This window comes from Staurois parvus, unplaced genomic scaffold (genome assembly GCF_062004578.1).
Source record: "Staurois parvus isolate SC_StPar_1 unplaced genomic scaffold, SC_StPar_1.0 ptg000496l, whole genome shotgun sequence".
Taxonomy (NCBI): Eukaryota; Metazoa; Chordata; class Amphibia; order Anura; family Ranidae; genus Staurois; species Staurois parvus.
In genome coordinates, this window is record NW_028318292.1 from 1,128,349 (window position 1) to 1,147,592 (window position 19,244).

The 19,244-nt window shown below is 46.3% G+C and overlaps 1 protein-coding gene across 9 annotated transcripts in view; it reads right to left on the reverse strand.

Annotated features, from left to right (window-relative positions):
• Nucleotides 1-18,149, reverse strand: part of ATP2B2 (ATPase plasma membrane Ca2+ transporting 2) — a 161,877-nt gene extending 143,728 nt beyond the window's left edge. For 7 of the 9 annotated variants that reach the window (XM_089689766.1, XM_089689764.1, XM_089689770.1 and 4 more), the window contains exon 1: nucleotides 17,675-18,148. In XM_089689766.1, the coding sequence (XP_089545892.1) occupies nucleotides 17,675-17,873 (199 nt within the window). In that variant the 5' untranslated portion in view covers nucleotides 17,874-18,148. Of the gene's footprint in view, nucleotides 1-17,674 lie in introns of all 9 variants that reach the window. The other 2 variants (XM_089689763.1, XM_089689765.1) reach the window with 1 other exon arrangement.
• Between the last annotated feature and the right edge of the window lie 1,095 nt (nucleotides 18,150-19,244).

A 19,244-nucleotide genomic window follows, 5' to 3' on the forward strand; every position in this document is an offset into this window, starting at 1 on the left:
AATCCACGGACGGTGGAACAGCAGCAGCACCCAGGAAATGCTCCCCTTCCACTCTACAGGTGGTTTTCCAGCCAATCCAAGGATGGTGGAACAGCAGCAGCACCCAGGAAATGCTCCACTCTACAGGTGAGTTTTGCAGCCAATCCACGGACGGTGGAACAGAAGCAGCACCCAGGAAATGCTACCCTTCCACTCTACAGGTTAGTTTTCCAGCCAACCTATGGATGGTGGAACAGCAGCGGCATCCAGGAAATGCTTCCCTCCCACTCTACAGGTGAGTTTTCCAGCCAATCTCTGGGGGGTGGAACAGCAGCATTGCCCAGGAAATGCCCTATACCAAATCTACAGTTAAGTTTTTCAGAAGTCCCTGGAGGGGAAATACCCCCTCTATAGGTGAGTTTTCCAGCTAATCCCTGAAAGGCAGAGGAGCAGCAGCACCTGGGAAAGGTCCCCCTCCTACAGGTGAATTTCCAGCCAACCCTTGAAGGGTAGAGCAGCAACGGCACCTGGGAAAGGTCCTCCTCCTACAGTTGGATTTTCAAGCCAATCCCTGTAGGGAGGAGCAGCAGCACCTGGAAAGTGCCACCCCCTTCCCTCACAAGTGGGTTATCCAGGCAGTTCCTGGAGGGTGGAGGTGCAGCAGCACTCAGGAAATGCTACCACAGGTAGAGAATTACCCAGGAAACGCCCCCATCCTGTACATTAGACTTTTCCAGCCAGTCCATGGAAGGTGGAGGAGCAGAAGAACCCAAGAAATAATCCCATCTACTAATGAGTTTTCCAGCCAATCTCTGCAGGAAGGAGAAGCACCCAGGAAATGCCCCCATCCTGCACATTTGATTTTTCAAGCCAGTCCATGGAAGCTGGAGGAGCCACAGAACCCAGGAAATAACCCCCTCTACTTGTGAGTTTTCCAGCCAGTCCATGGAAGGTGGAGGAGCAGCAGAACCCAGGAAATAACCACCTCTACTGGTGAGTTTTCCAGCCAGTCCATGAAAGGTAGAAAAGCAGCAGAACCCAAGAAATAACCCCCTCTACTGGTGAGTTTTCCAGCCAGTCCATGGAAGGTGGAGGAGCAGCAGAACCCAAGAAATAATCCCCTCTACTGGTGAGTTTTCCAGCCAGTCCATGGAAGATGGAGGAGCAGCAGAACCCAGGAAATAACCCCCTCCACTGCTGAGTTTCCCAGCCAGTCCATGGAAGGTTGAGGAGCAGCAGAACCCAGGAAATAACCCCCTCCACTGGTGAGTTTTCCAGCCAGTTCATGGAAGCTGGAGGAGCATCAGAACCCAGGAAATAACCCCCTCTACTGGTGAGTTTTCCAGCCAGTCCATGGAAGGTGGAGGAGCAGCAGCACCCAAAAAATAATCCTCTATACTGGTCAGCTTTCCAGCCAGTCCATGGAAGGTGGAGGAGCAGCAGAACCCAAGAAATAGTTTTCCAGCCAGTCAATGGAAGCTGGAGGAGAAGAACCCAGGAAATAACCCCCTCTACTAGTGAGTTTTCCAACCAGTCCATGGAAGGTGGAGGAGCAGCAGAACCCAGGAAATAATCCCCTCTGCTGGTGAGTTTTCCAGCCAGTCCATGGAAGGTGGAGGAGCAGCAGAACCCAGGAAACAATCCCCTCTGCTGGTAAGTTTTCCAGCCAGTCCATGGAAGGTGGAGGAGCAGAAGAACCCAAGAAATAACCCACTCTACTGGTGAGTTTTCCAGCCAATCCCTGGAAGGGAAAAGGAGCAGAAGATGAGTCATATTAAAGGTCTCCTGGTGCCCAAATTGCTGCCCTCGGACCACATGCTGCTGTTTGGTGTTTGCAGTGCAGCCCTTGGACCCGGTCAGCAGGAAATTCGATTTGTAAAGGGTCTGTAATATTTGTGATCCCTAGTAGTTAGCCAGCACGTAACATGTCTCCAGTCTCTGCTCATCTGCAGTCTCCAACAACTGCTGTTGCACGGTCCATGACCATCTCCTCTAGTAAGTCTTCAGTCGGTGACAGTCTTTTGTAGCAACGCAGATAATAAATATTGTATGTGGCCCTTCGGTGATATCAGGGGCTGCATTTGAGGGCCCATATACCTTGTAAGTTGGCAATCATTGATATAGACCGCCTCCAGAAGAGGTGCCGATGTAGAGATAAGACAATAGGGATGTCCCATCTCCTCACCAGATCCCACTGTTATGGCAGAGAAGCAAATCTTTTTTCTCTCATCTATTTTTTCAATATCTTTTTTTTATTTATTTTTTTACATAAAAAAACCCAGAAATGCCACAACAGAGGTCTGATTAGATGAGCTTTGCCTGAAGCCTGTTGGCTTTGAAGACCTCGCCTGCCACGACAGAGGGAAGTGCGGTCTGCCACGGCGAAGGTCACAAACGTTGGCAGAGAGCTTTTCATTCTCTTCGTCGGAGGTTAATCAGTCATGGCTCTAAGTGCACAGACAAGAGGAGAACCAAATCCCTCGGGCACAGAAATGTGGGTAAAGCCACCGCGTCACCACTCTGCAGTGTCACATACAACAGGATACACTTCTGTCCTACAGGACAAGTCATGTCACATTATTAGTTCCTGTCTGCCTAGCCTGCCCATTCCTTCCCAACTGACTCCAGAACATACAACCCCAATTCCAAAAAATAGTTGGCATGCTGTGTAAAATGTAAATAAAAACTGAATGCAATGGTTTGCAAATCTCATAAACCCATAGTTTATTCACAATAGAAAACAGACCAAATGTTTAAACTGAGAAAATGGACCATTTTAAGAAAAAATAGTCATTTTGATGAAATTGATGGCAGCAACACATCTCAAAAAAGTTGGGGCAGGCAGGGGTGGACTGACAACTCATGGGGCCCCCGGGCAATAGAGGATCATGGGGCCCCTGTGTCCTTGCCCAAACTCAAAAAAGCCTATGAAAAAGGTACCAGGGGCACCTCATGGGGCCTAAACAGGCTGAACTGCTGTAATACTGACACTCAGTGGCTGAATATCTCCTTGCTATGGGAACTCTGCCATACTGAAGTCTCTATCTGCTCAACCCAGCTCTGATGAAGAAGGGAGCACCCTTCGAAACGCGTTAGCCTTCATTCCCCCCCCCCCTTTTGGATTTACCTGTAACCCTGTTTGGATTATGGTTACTTATGCCTGTTATACCGTCACTTTGTGAGTATATTTCCTAATAAAATTAGTCACTATTTATTGAGGTAATGCGCAAGGTTTGTGCGCTCTTTCTTTCATCTTCTTCTACAGTTTTATCGAGCTTCCCCAGCTTCATGATAGAGCTGCACAACCTCTGATCACCAGCGGATGAACACACTGCTTGTTACTAAGGCCCGTTTGATCTGAGTCTTTGAGCGCAGGAGATGATGGATCTTTGGCATCTCATGTGGCCCCTTACTGACCCCGGGCCCTCGGGCAGTGCCCGAGTATCCAAATGGTCAGTCCGCCCCTGGGGGCAGGTTAAAGCGGAGTTCCACTCACCCTGTCAAAAGCTGTAGCTGCTGACTTTTAAAAAACAGCCACTTACCTGACCCTCGATCCCGTGGTGTGTCCCCTGCAGCCCGTTTCACTGTATTCCAGGAGGCCGGCATCTTCAGTGTGGGCACCCGGCTGTGATAGCTTGCAGCTTCACAGCCGGGAACCCACTGCGCATGCGCGAGTAGCGCTGCGCTTCATGAATGGCCCTGCAGTCTTCTGGGACCTGTCACGTGTGCCAGAAGACTACAGGGAGGGAGGGGGAGGACAACTTCCGTTTCCGATCGCCTACCCTGCCAAATTCGGGTACCCGCTCCCCCCCGCGCACCCCAAAGGTGCCAATCCTTAATGGGGAACGGGGGAACAGTCCGTAAAGCGGAACTTCCCCTTTTGGGTGGAGCTCCGCTTTAACAAAAAGCTGGCAAAGGCTGGCCATACATTATACAATGAGATATGCTGACCGGAGATTGCACTATGGTGCTGGAAGATACAGTATGCAGTGGGGTATTTAGGTTTTGTGCTGCCCTAGACAACACAAAAAACGGCGCCCCCCACAGAGAGAGCCTGACATTGACCAACAACACCCCTGCCTCCACCAGAGAGAGCCTTCCACTACCACTGCCCCCCATACACCAAACACCATCCCCCATGGCGAGAGAGAGAAAGACACTCACCTTCACAGCTCCAGACATCCCCGGGAACGAGAGTCGGGCTGTGCATACACTGTCATGAAACCAGCAACCAGGGGCGGACTGACCATTCAAGCACTGGGGCACTGCCCGAGGGCCCAGGGTCAGTAGGGGGCCCCATGAGATGCCCCTGGTACCTTTTTCATAGGCTTTTTTGGGTGTGGGCAAGGACACAGGGGCCCCATGATCCCCTATTGCCCAGGGGCCCCATGAGTTGTCAGTCCGCCCCTGCCCGCAACCTCTCTCAGAACTCACCAGGTTCCCATGTCCCTTCTTCCATCCCTTCTTCCGAGGGGCAGTGCTGCCCCCCCGCAAAAAAATGCCGCCCTAGGCAAATGCCTTGTTTGCCTTGTGGTAAATACACCCCTGACAGAATGTATATGTGTGTGTTTGTGGTGGGTAATATCCTGGGAGCAGTGGTGTATTTAAGTTTTGTGCTGCCCTAGACAACACAAAAATCGGCGACCCCCCACAGAGAGAGCCTGACATTGACCAACAACACCCCTGCCCTCCACCCGAGCCTTCCACTACCACTGCCCCCCATACACCAGCCACCATCCCCCGTGGTGAGAGAGAGAAAGACACTCACCTTCACAGCAGTGGCGTATTTAGGTTTTGTGCTGCCCTAGGCAACACAGAATTGCACCCCGCCCCCCAAAGAGAGCCTGACATTGACCAAAAACACCCCAGCCCCCTCCGCACCTGAGAGAGCCTTCCACTACCATCACCACCATACACCGGCCACTCCCCTCCCAGCAAGAGAGAAAGACACTCACCTTCAAGGCTCTGAACATCCCCAGGAACAAGTGTCAAGCAGCCCACAGCCTCTCTCAGATCCCACCTGGTCCCCAAGCTGCATGTGTCCCTCTTCCGTCCCTTCTTCCATGGGTAGCAGTGCTGCCCCCTGAAAAATGGTGCCCTAGGCAAATGCCTTGTGGGAAATACACCCCTGCTTCACAGCTCCAGACATCCCTGGGAACGAGAGTTGGGCTGTTCATACACCATCATGAAACCCGCAACCTCTCTCGGAACCCACCAGGTCCCCATGCCACGTGCGTCCCTTCTTCCGAGGGTCAGTGCTGCCCCCCCCCTGAAAATTGCTGCCCTAGGCAAATGCCTTGTGGTAAATACATCCCTGACAGTATGTCTAGTATGTATGTGTGTGTTTGTGGGGGGTGATATCCTGGGAGAGGTAAAAATTAGGGAGCCTAGCAATATACAAGCGAAGTGGAAAACGTGCGCAGACAGAATAAAATGTACATATTGTAATTATGTTGCAAAGAGTGTCAGGTCTCCGTTACATGAGGCTGCAGACTGTCTCCCCCCTTCAATCTGCACTCTATTGGTAGCATGTCGCTGGCTCCGGTTCCATGGAAAGTAATCTGTGTAGCAGAATACTCCACAATAGACTCAATGAATCTTCGCGTCTTTCAGCACTTACTTTCACACTGATTGTAAGCTCCGCAGGAAGCACTGACTGTACTTCACAAATGAGATAAAATATACATCAGTCAGTCCCGGCAGCACAGATACTAGACCAGCCACAAACCGGGGAAGAGGATCGTCACGTTCAACAATTTCCAGAAAAAAGCCGACAGTGATTTCCAGTCTGTGGCCATTTTGAGAGAACGTAGCTATATAACATTGGTGATCGCAGTCTGGATGAAGTCGGTGAAATCGGTGATCACATTCTGTGTGTAGCCAGTGAAATCTGTGATCCCATTCTGGGTGTAGGCGGTGAAATCGGTGATCCCATTTTGGATGTAGCCGATGAAATCGGTGATCACATTTTGGGTGTAGGCGGTGAAATCGGTGATCACATTCTGTGTGTAGCCAGTGAAATCGGTGATCCCATTTTGGATGTAGCCAGTGAAATCATTGATCCCATTTTGGATGTAGCCAGTGAAATCATTGATCACATTCTGGGTGTAGGCGGTGAAATCGGTGATCACATTCTGAGTGTAGCCGGTGAAATCGGTGATCACATTCTGGGTGTAGGCGGTGAAATCGGTGATCACATTCTGAGTGTAGCCGGTGAAATCGGTGATCACATTCTGGGTGTAGGCGGTGAAATCGGTGTTCACATTCTGGGTGTAGGCGGTGAAATCGGTGATCACATTCTGAGTGTAGCCGGTGAAATCGGTGATCACATTCTGGGTGTAGGCGGTGAAATCGGTGTTCACATTCTGGGTGTAGGCGGTGAAATCGGTGTTCACATTCTGGGTGTAGGCGGTGAAATCGGTGATCACATTCTGGGTGTAGGCGGTGAAATCGGTGATCACATTCTGGGTGTAGCCGGTGAAATCGGTGATCACATTCTGGGTGTAGGCGGTGAAATCGGTGTTCACATTCTGGGTGTAGGTGGCAAAATCGGTGATCACATTCTGTGTGTAGCCAGTGAAATCGGTGATCCCATTCTGGGTGTAGGTGGTGAAATCGGTGATCCCATTTTCGATGTAGCCGGTGAAATTGGTGATCACATTCTGTGTGTAGCCAGTGAAAACAGTGATCCCATTTTGGATGTAGGCGGTGAGATTCGGTGATCACATTCTGGTAGTAAGCAATGATATCGGTGATCACATTCTGGGTGTGCGTGGTGAGATTCGGTGATCCCATTCTGGTAGTAGGCGGTGAAATCGGTGATCCAATTTTGGATATAGCTGGTGAAATCGGTGATCACATTCTGGGCGTAGGCGGTGATATTGGTGATCACATTCTGGGTGTAGGCGGTGAAATCTGTGATCACATTCTGGTAGTAGGAGGTGAAATCTGTGATTACATTCTGAGTGTAGACGGTGAGATTGGTGATCACATTCTGGGTGTAGGCGGTGAAATCGGTGATCACATTCTGGGTGTAGGCGGTGAAATCGGTGATCACATTCTGGGTGTAGGCGGTGAAATCGGTGATCACATTCTGGGTGTAGGCGGTGAAATCGGTGATCACATTCTGGGTGTAGGCGGTGAGATTCGGTGATCACATTCTGGGTGTAAGCGGTGAGATTCGGTGACCACATCTGGGTTTATCTGGTGAATCGGTGTTCCAATATTTTACGGTTCATATTGTGAAATCTTCTGTTGAGTTGGACACCATGTGCTGTGTAGTCATCCATCGTACATAATACCAGAATGTCTCCGGCATGTGGGCACAGCACTCTTACCTGGGGGCACCGGCACGCTTACCTGGGGGCACCGGCACGCTTACCTGGGGGCACCGGCACTCTTACCTGGGGGCACAGGCACTCTTGCAATGTCAATTTTTATCCAAAGTGTCAATTTGGCACCAGATCATGAATTAACGTCTCACCGGCTAACCATCACCGCTGTGGTACTGACATCACTGCACTCACCTTCCTTTCCTCTGGCAATGGCACATCAGTCATTATTGTAATAGATTCACCTTCCCGTTTGATCAGAAAGCTGATATCATCTTTAAGGCCTGACCCGTCTCAAGTGTGAAAGGTTTTCTCTTTCTTCCATCTGCCTTTATCAGTTCCCTAAATTAACCACCTCCTTACCGGGCCAATTCTGACACTTCCCTCATATATGTAAAAATCAGTGGGGTTTTTTTTGCTAGAAAATTACTTACAAAACATTATATATATTTTTTGTAGCAGAGGCCCTAGAGAATAAAATAGCGGTCATTGCAATTTTTTATGTCCCACGGTATTTGCTCAGCAATTTTTCAAAGAATTTTTTTGAGAAAAAATACACTTTAATGAATATTTGCTCAGATATTTTTCAAATAATGTTGGAAAAAATATACTTTAATGAATAAAAAAAAAAAAAGCACAATAGACAACTCAATTGTTTTGTAGAATATGAAAGATTATGTTACCCAACATGTCATGCTTTAAAATTGCGCATGCTCGTGGAATTGGCGCCAAACTACGGTACTTAAAAATCTCCATAGGTGAAGCTTTAAAAAATTTCTACAGGTTACCAGTTTTGAGTTACAGAGGAGGTCTGACGCTAGAATTATTGCCTCTCATGTGTTGTTTGGACACCGATTACACATGTGGTTGTGACCTACGTAGGCGTTCATCATTGCACGTGAGCATGGAGGGACCGGGTTGCATTAAATGTTATTTTGTTTCTATTTATTATTTATTTTATAAAATAAATAATCTGCTGCTAGGATCACTTTTAGCACCTGAAAATAAAAATATATATCGTGGTTATGGCACATTGCTGAAACCATACCCCCGGTATTCCACTTCCAACTGGGAGCGTCTTTAGACTATGGCCTGGTTTGGAAGTGGTTAAGATATTCTCATACAACCCCCACTCCATTTTCCTTAGACCCCCATGGTACCCCAGACCTGGTGTTTTTGTACAGAATAAAGTTCCTTTAATTTTGAGTAAATATTTCTATTTATTATTTATTTTATAAAATAAATAATCCGCTGCTAGGATCACTTTTAGCAGAAAGGGAATCGCCACCTGAAAAAAAATAAAATATTGCAGTTATGGCACATTGCTGCAGCCATATCCCCCCGGTATTCCACTTCCAACTGGGGATGTCTTTAGACCATGACCTGGTTGTACAGAATAAAGTTTCTTTTATTTTGAGTAATGTGTGTTAATCTGTATTACTGCGTATGATATTACGTAGGCTCCATGTGTTCGTGAGTCAGTAGGCTGCTCAGGAGACAGTAAGGGGTTCTGGCTACAGACTCCCAGGTATTCATAGTCCTGCCCTGTTCCGGGGCCCATAAATACAAGGGAAGATAACAGGAGAGGGGGCTCAACGTGGGAACTAGCCAGAGAACTGCTGCATGGTGCAACTCCAACGAAGAGGTTCTTCCCATTGAAAGGGTACCAAGTTGGGGAACTGAAGAGGGCCAAGCTTTGCATTACTCATCAAAAGAGCAAGGGCTTGTATTAACTGGGGGTGAAGGAGAGAAGGCCACCATACAAGGGTTAAGTTGCCGGAAGATCTGGATAATATGCTGTTGCTATGAGTAACCAGCGAGTGGTGGAGAATGTTATAGCAGCCAGTGGGAACTTAGTACTTGACAAATGAGATCCCTGGTACTGAGGAAGTCAGTGAGCTGACTCCCTCCTTAGTGACGGTTATCCCGTACACCGGACTAACATTGGGGCACAGGGAACCTAGGAACCTATCCTGGAGGTACGGGAAGAATGAAGAAACGTTTCTTAGGAAAGTGGGAACGTTTGTCTCACAACAGAAGTCTGTGCTAGGTGCACTGCAGGACCTTCATATTGTCACCGGGAGTGAGGTGACAATCATGGCTGTGCTGGTAGAGAGGAACACAGGCACCGCAGCTGTATTCGTATGGGAGGAGAAGGCGTACAGTGATATCTCCTTTGACCTCTTGCTTCTTCTAGCTACTCCTGGATATAGCATCCTGTCCTGGCCCTCCGCTATTTTTCACCACCACACCCAGCACCCTTCTTCCTCTGACAGCAGCTGCAATCCACAAACTCTAGTTCCTACTTCACTGTTTCCAAAAACGAGCCCCCCGTTCTCATGTCCCCTCTGCAATGCCCTCTCAGTCTGTAACAAACTCACCTCTGTCCATAACATTTTTCACAACAAAATCCTTTAACCTACTTGCCATTGCTGAAACCTGGCCTCAGGAATCTGACTCTACTTCTCCTTTGGTGGCCTCTAATGGACTCACTCACTCATGTACTATGAACCAGTCTCTGGCTCTCTGCTCTGCCCCTCCAGCGCTCACTGGAGTGCCAGGCTGTGGAGGGGACAAGAGCTGCTAGCTCAGGCTCTTGGCCGTGCAACGAGGGGCTGAGCCAGCTGCCGGTCAGGCATCTGGGTGAATCCCGACATTAAACTTGGGATCCTTCCAGAGTCTGGACCAGCTCAGTGAAGTCAGCCATCAGAGGGCTTTAGCCCACTGTCAGCTGAATCTGGGTCACTGGGGTGGAAAACTATGTGCACTCCTGTGACCAAGAAGAGAAGTGTTGCCATAAGAGCTTTGGCCATACTTCTCCTTTAACATCCTTGTTAAAGCAAACACCTTGGCTACCTCTCAACTTCTCAAACTAACCTCATCCTTTGACCTAACACAGTGGACACCTCTACTCACTCCGCATACCCTTGACCTTGTATTCTCCCATCTGTGCGCTGGGGGGGGGGGGTCCCCTATCACTCCAAGCGGTAAATGATTACCTGTAGAAACCTTCAACTCTTCTCTTCTCTATTCTGCTACTGACCACCTCTATTACAAAAATTCACTATTATCCTGCCCTGACCCTGGCCACTTCTGTCTACAACAGCTCACTCTCCTTCTCCCTGGATGTACTCTCCCCAGTTGCTACATACAGAATTAGGCTCCCACTGCTACATCCCTGGCAAATAAACAACACCAGAGGTCTCCAGAGATAGCTGTGCTCTTGAGTGTGGTGTAAAACTGCATCCCTTCAAGTCTTCGTCCTAATAAAATCTACCCTTCAGAAAACCTCCCCATCCAGCCCTCATGAACTACACATGCATTTCATGATGAGATCTTCAGTGTCCAGTTATCTCCCCAATTACCATTCCATGGGGTTGATTTACTATAACTGGAGATTGTAAAATCTGGTGCAGCTCTGCATTGAAACCAATCAGCTTCCATTGTTTCTTTGACAAAGCTTAATTGAACAAGCTGAAGTTAGAAGCTGATTGGCTGCATCAGATTTGGCACGCTCCGATTGTAGTAAATCAACCCCTATGTTTATGGCCTTATTCAGTACATTCCTCTTTTGACCTTTCCTACTATTGGAGGAGGTTGCTAAATTTTACTTGGAAGCCCACCTCACCCATTGCCCGCTGGACCCAGTTCCCTCACAACTCACCATCTTTCTCTATTCTGCACTCTCTAACCCACACATTCAATCAATCTTTCCCTCTTTATTGGCATCTTTTCCTACCCACTAAAACATGCACTAGTCACCCTCAAACTTGAAATTCCTCACTGGCCCACACCAGTCTAAACAACCTAACCCATCTCCTTGCTCCTGTTTACCTGCAAACATTTAGAACAACAGGTCTAAAACCATATGAGCTGCTACCTCACTGATCATAACCTTCTTGAGCCATTTCAGTCTGGCTATCGAAGTAGTAACTCCAATATACTACCTTCCTAAATCTCACTAATGACTTACTAACTGCTAAAACCAATAGCCACTGCTCCATACTCACACTAGTAGACCTTTCTGCTGCCTTTGATAAAGTTGACTACCTGCTCCTCCTCAAATAACTCTATTTCATTGTCCTACAAGACTCTACTCTTTTCTAGTTTTCCTAATACCTTTTTAAGCACTCCTTCAGCCTCGCCTACATCTCCACCTCCTTTTCCTCCCTTTGTAGATGCCCCCTAGGGCTCTGTCCTTGGACCTCCTATACAGTGCTACTGGCATTCCAATATAAAACCATGACTCTGTATTCTGGCCTAATAAGTTCCTGGTGTACCAATATAGACTTATTAGGCAAGAATGCTGAGCTATACCTATTCTCATACCTATCTAAGCATTCCTTCAGCCTCACCTACAACTCTACCTTCTCCTCTCCTCTCGCTCTCTTTGTACAAAACTCTTCCTCCCATGGCCTACAAGATTACCTCCTCTTCTCCTCATCCTCCCTTTGTAGTCATCCCCTAAGGCTCTGTCCTTGGACCTCTTCTGTTCTCCACCCACACATCTTCACTAGGTCAGTTGATAACCTCCCATAGCTTCAAATACCATCTCTACACTGACGACAACCAAATCTATCCCTCTACTCTTTGGGTCACCTCTTAAGTCTTTTCATGCATCACTAACTTATTAACTGGCATATCAGTATGAATGTCACACCACGTCCTAAAGCAAAGTCTTTCAAACACTGAGCTCCTAATATTTCCTCCCCCCTCCCGTGCACCCTCCCCTGAATTTTGCATCAAGACCAACAGCGCAACTGTGAGTCCCTCCACTCATGCCAGGATTCTAGGTTTAATCGTGGACTCTGACTTTTCCTTTCAGTCCCACATCCAATCACTCTCCAGCTCTTGCCACCTTCACCTGTGTAACACTTCCAAAATATGCCCCTACTTAACCAACCAGCAAGTTACTAATTCACTCCCTTGCTATCTCTCACCTCAATTAGTGCCACTCCCTCCGCTTTGGCCTACCTCTATATAAGCTATCCCTCCTTCAGTCTATCATGAATGCTGCTAGATTCATCCACCTCACCAACTGCTCAGTGTTCTCCACCCCTCTTTGCCAATCTCTTCAATGGCTTCCTCTCATCTATCAAATAAAATACTAACAACCACATACAAAGCAATGCACAACTCTGCCCTGAGCTGTATCACCAACCTTTTTTTGAATATCACCCAATTGGTCCTCTCCACTCCCAAGACTTCCTTGTTCTCTAGCTCCCTTATCATCTCCATTCATGATTGTCTCCTGGACTTCTCCAGACTGCAATCTCATCTGAACTTCTACTTCCTCCATCATCTCATCCCCTCACAATCATTACCTTTCTTTTCACTTTCCCCTCTCTATTATATTGGAGGCTTTCATGAGCAGAGCCCTCATGACCCTTTTGTCTTGAATTGTATTGTAATTGTACTGTCTACCTTTATTTTGTAATGTAGCGCAGACCCCAAACTAGCCCCACTCTTTGTCCCAGGTTCTATTCCCTTTTAGGTGCACATCAGCCACACACACAGCAGTTTCTCAATCTTTCCACTAAATAACCAGGCAGAAGTTGTTTTTTGGGGGTTTTATTTGGTTAAAGAACTGGGATGGGGAATAGGGTGAGGCCTGGGATACTCCAGAACTAGCGCAACTTGAACTGAGGACACCCTCGAACAGAAATAACTTTTTCAAAGTAGGCCTCTAGTATCAGAGGTGGTGGACACTTAGCTTCAGGGGGATCCCGCACTGAAAACAGCCAGAGTCGGTAAACTCTGAAACAATCTCTCACAGAAATAGACCAAAACAGCAACAGTCTCTCCAGGATCTCTCTCGGGCCTTTACTTGCTGTGTCCCTGTATACTTGGATGCCTCCTTTCCATATCACCCAGACCCTGTACCGTGAGCCTCCTGGCCAGATCCTCTGCAGACTTTACTTCAGACTGTCCCTCAAGACTTATGAATCGGCCCCCCAGCTCTCCCTTATCTGGGTCCACGTTGAACCACCTACAGCTCCACTGGATGACCTAGGAGGGCAGTCTGCCCCTCCAGGCTGGCTCTCTCTCCACCAGGCAAAGGGCCTTGCTGTTCCAGGCCCCATACTTTTTATGTACACCTCAGCCCCCTACCAGTCACTCTCCTCACCAGGGATTGGCTGGGGCTGCATAAATATTCAGGATGCCCATTTGGTGACACCACAGCTATGTTCCAGAACCTCCCAGGGAGTTCTGGGATGCAGGGAGGAGCAATCAAACTTGCAACCTGTGAATCCCAGAACAGCCAAAAGCAATCAACTTGTTCCTCTGGCTACAGAGGAGCCAAAATTAAAATGACCTACATCTACTAGCACCTAAGTAGAAGGGCGCTGAAGTAAGGAGCTGCACAAACTGATGGCACTGCAGTATATAAATCCTGTACTATAACATAATTATTAGGTTTGTGTGTCTGTGTTCACACTGCTGGAATATGAAGATTCCCAGCGGGGTCTATACTGACCATTCTCACATGATTTCCTTGCCAGGTACGTTCTTTGCATACTTTCTTCCGTTTTTGCATTATTTGGATTTCCCTGAAATATCTGCTCTGTAGTTCTGAGTCATTTTCACTTTTACGCTAATTAATTGGAATGTAAACTTTGCTGATTCAGCAGCTGCAGGAGGAGGGGTAAGCTGAATGATTTGTTTGCAGCAGAAATGTCATCATCAGTGTCAGTTTTTCCTGGAATTAGGTTGTTTTTTAATCTTCTTAAGATGTCGGGAAATACTCACAAGTAGAACGATATCTTGTCCCACACAGCAACGCCCCAAATGGGGAAAGATTAGCATCGTACCCCTGTACAGAGTAATGACACCCCAGTATATAGTCCAGATATCTAAGTACAGAGTCTCTGACACCCTGAAGTAAAACCATGACTAACCAGTACAGGGACCCTGAAACTCCAGTATAAACCTTTACACACCAGTATAGAGCTAATAACACCTCACTAGAAAGTCCATGACACCCTAGTATAAAGTCCATGACACCCTAGTATAAAGTCCATGACACCCCAGTATAAAGTCCATGTCACTCCAGTATAGAGTCCATGACACCCCAGTATAAAGTCCATGACACCCCAGTATAGAGTCCATGACACCCCAGTATAAAGTCCATGACACCCCAGTATAGAGTCCATGACACCCCAGTATAGAGTCCATGACACACCAGCATAGATTTAATAACATCCCACTAGAAAGTCCATGACACCCTAGTATAGAGTCCATGACACCCTAGTATAGAGTCCATGACACCCCAGTATAAAGTCCATGACACCCTAGTATAGAGTCCATGACACCCTAGTATAGAGTCCATGACACCCCAGTATAAAGTCCATGACACCCTAGTATAGAGTCCATGACACCCCAGTATAAAGTCCATGACACACCAGTATAGAGTTAATAACACCTCAATAAAAAGTTCATGACACCCCTGTAGAAGTGCCTGACACATCGGGATAGAATTCATGACACCCCAATATATAGTCCATGATATCTCTGTATATTGTTCCCTGACAATTATGTACCCTTGACATCCCAGTATAGAGACATAAAATCTCAGTGTATTGTCTCTGACAACCAAGTATAGATTCCTGGCACTCCAGTATAAGGCCATGAGTTGTCATCATAGATCCCCCAATCATCAAATACTGATCTGTGACACCCCAATATAGAGCCATGACAACCTAGTATAGTGACCCTGATCCATCACACTCCAGTTTTGAGCTCTATCATCTCATTACAGAGCCCCTGAAAATGAAGTATAGATCAATGAGCCACAGCACCCCACTGTTGTGCCACTGGTATCCCTAAACCCCAGTACAGTTATGACAACCCAATATACAGCTCCTGACACCCCAATTTACAACCCTGACTCTCAAGTAATACACTGCACTATAGACTGACTAACAGGCCAACATAGGGCCCTATCATAGTATACAGTGCTACTGCCATTCCAGTATACAGCCATGACTCTGTATTCTGGCCTAATAAGTCCCTGATGTACCAATATAGACCTATTAGGCCAGAATACAAATCTGTGACATGTCAGTGTAGAGTTACAACATTCCCATAAACAATCCCAATACACCAGTATACAGACCTGACACCCCAGTGCAAAGTTCTAGAACTCAGTCCCTGATACACCAGTAAAGAGCCCTGACATCCCAGTATAGAGTTTTAGTATTCCAGTACACAGTCCCCGATACACCAGTATAGAGCCCTGACATCCCAGTCTAGAGGTATACCCTTCTGGCACACAGTCCCCGATACACCAGTATAGAGCCCTGACATCCCAGTACAGAGTTAAACCATTCCAGTATACAGTCCCTGATACACCAGTACAGAGTCCTGGCATCCCAGCATAGAGTTCTATTGTTCCAGTACACAGTCCCTAATACACTGGTATAGAGCCCTGACATCCCAGTCTGGAGTTAGAACATACCAGTACACAGTCCCCAATACACCAGTATAAAGCCCTGACATCCCAGTATCGTTATAACAATCCAACACACAGCCCTGATACACCAGTATAGAGTTATAATATTCCAGTACACAGTCCCTGATACTCCAGTATAGAGCCCTGACATCCCATTCTAGAGTTATAACATTCCAGTTCACAGTCCTTGATACACCAGTGTAGAGTCCTGACTTCTCAGTCTAGAGTAAGAACATTCCAGTACACAATCCTTTACATACCAGTATAGAGCTCTGACATCCCAGTCTAGAGTTACACCATTCCAGTACACAATCCCCGATACACCAGTATAGAGACCTGACATCCCAGTCTAGAGTTACACGATTCCAGTTCACAGTCCTTGATACACCATTGTAGAGTCCTGACTTCTCAATCTGCAGTAAGAACATTCCAGTACACAATCCTTAACAAATCAGTATAGGGTCCTGACATCACAGTCTAGAGGTATACCATTCCAGTACACAATCCCCAATACACCAGTATAAATACCTGACATCCCAGTCTAGAGTTAAACCATTCCAGTACACAATCCCCAATACACCAGTATAAATACCTGACATCCCAGTCTAGAGTTACACCATTCCAGTACACAATCCCCAATACACCAGTATAAATACCCGACATCCCAGTCTAGAGTTACACCATTCCAGTACACAATCCCCGATACACCAGTATAAATACCTGACATCCCAGTCTAGAGTTATACCATTCCAGTACACAATCCCCAATACACCAGTATAGATACCTGACATCCCAGTCTAGAGTTACACCATTCCAGTACACAATCCCCAATACACCAGTATAGATACCTGACATCCCAGTCTAGAGTTATACCATTCCAGTATACAATCCCCAATACACCAGTATAGAGACCTGACATCCCAGTCTAGAGTTACACCATTCCAGTACACAATCCCCAATACACCAGTATAGATACCTGACATCCCAGTCTAGAGTTACACGATTCCAGTACACAATCCCCAATACACCAGTATAAACACCTGACATCCCAGTCTAGAGTTATACCATTCCAGTACACAATCCCCAATACACCAGTATAAACACCTGACATCCCAGTCTAGAGTTATACCATTCCAGTACACAATCCCCAATACACCAGTATAAACACCTGACATCCCAGTCTAGAGTTATACCATTCCAGTACACAATCCCCAATACACCAGTATAGATACCTGACATCCCAGTCTAGAGTTATACCATTCCAGTATACAATCCCCAATACACCAGTATAGAGACCTGACATCCCAGTCTAGAGTTATACCATTCCAGTATACAATCCCCGATATACCAGTATAGAGACCTGACATCCCAGTCTAGAGTTACACCATTCCAGTACACAATCCCCGATATACCAGTATAGAGACCTGACATCCCAGTCTAGAGTTACACCATTCCAGTACACAATCCCCAATACACCAGTATAGAGCTCTGACATCCCAGTCTAGAGTTACACCATTCCAGTACACAATCCCCGATATACCAGTATAGAGACCTGACATCCCAGTCTAGAGTTACACCATTCCAGTACACAATCCCCGATATACCAGTATAGAGACCTGACATCCCAGTCTAGAGTTATACCATTCCAGTACACAATCCCCGATATACCAGTATAGAGACCTGACATCCCAGTCTAGAGTCCTAACTTTCCAGTATATAGTCCTTAACACACCAGTATAGAGCCCTGACATCCCAGTATACATGTCTTCCATTCCAGTACTCCGTCCCTGATACATCCCAGGGTAAAGAACTCCTAATGCCCCCTCGTAGACATAGGCATCCTCTTTGTGTTGATAAAAGATGGCGGCCCTCATGTGGGTACATACAAGGCCGACATATTGGCACGTCTTACCTTCAGTAGGAGATGTTTTCAGCCGCCGGCACATGCCATCTGTGTCCCCATAAAATTCCTTGATTTTAACCACAGCCTCAGTCCCTCGTAGCTCCATGAGGGAGCGCAGTTCGTCGAGGGTGCACCCAAATTCGGATGCATGATTGGCCTCATTTCTTTGGTTCTTGGAGTAGAAATCACTATTGCTCATGTCCCCCATGGCCGCCACGTCTCTCACAGGCACCAAGGATCCCCAGAAATGCTGCTGCTCACAATGTCCGATGAAACGGCGAGATCCAGCGTGTGTTTCCTATCCACCAACCTCGATGTCTTCCTAGGAAGAGCGCAGGCTCCCCAGCCAGGCAACAGTCCACTGGGTGCTCGATCGCTTTCAAGGCTGCAAAACCGAATTTCTCCATTTAGTATATCCCATCAGGCTGAACTCCGTCACTACCAGAAGCATCTTCATCTCTCTGCTGGAAAAAAAAAACACAAAAGACAAGAAAATTGAGAAGACAGATTCTATCTCGAACCCCCCCGACCCATTGTCCTGTCCCGCTCTCCCCTATGACAGGGCAGTAGTGCCTGCAGCCCCCAGCATCGGACTCAGCTAGATGAGATGCTTCATGTATATTGATGAGTAGACATCCGTCCGACAGCTTAGATGTGCCTGAATTACGTGGGCAAGCTTACACTGCCCATCAATCTTTTATTGGATAAGGGAACACAGAGGATGAGGGGAAAGGATGGAAAGGCCCCGGATAGGCGATACACACACAGACATCGATGTTTCTGGAGGATCAAGTCACCGAGACAACATTTTCAGGATCAAGAATTATTGGCTACTTTATAGGATTGACAATTCATTTATCAGCCTGCTAAACGAACTCGAATGATAGATTCTGTATATAGAAGTTATTATATCACCGTCATATTCTGTATATATATGTTATTATATCACCGTCATATTCTGTATATATACATTATTATATCACCGTCATATTCTGTATATATAAGTTATTATATCACCGTCATATTCTGTATATATATGTTATTATATCACCGTCATATTCTGTATATATATTTATTATATCACCGTCATATTCTGTATATATACATTATTATATCACCGTCATATTCTGTATATATATTTATTATATCACCGTCATATTCTGTATATATATATATATGTTATTATATCACCGTCATATTCTGTATATATAAGTTATTATATCACCGTCATATTCTGTATATATACATTATTATATCACCGTCATATTCTGTATATATAAGTTATTATATCACCGTCATATTCTGTATATATAAGTTATTATATCACCGTCATATTCTGTATATATATGTTATTATATCACCGTCATATTCTGTATATATACCTTATTATATCACCGTCATATTCTGTATATAGAAGTTATGATATCACCGTCATATTCTGTATATATATGTTATTATATCACCGTCATATTCTGTATATATACGTTATTATATCACCGTCATATTCTGTATATAGAAGTTATTATATCACCGTCATATTCTGTATATATACGTTATTATATCACCGTCATATTCTGTA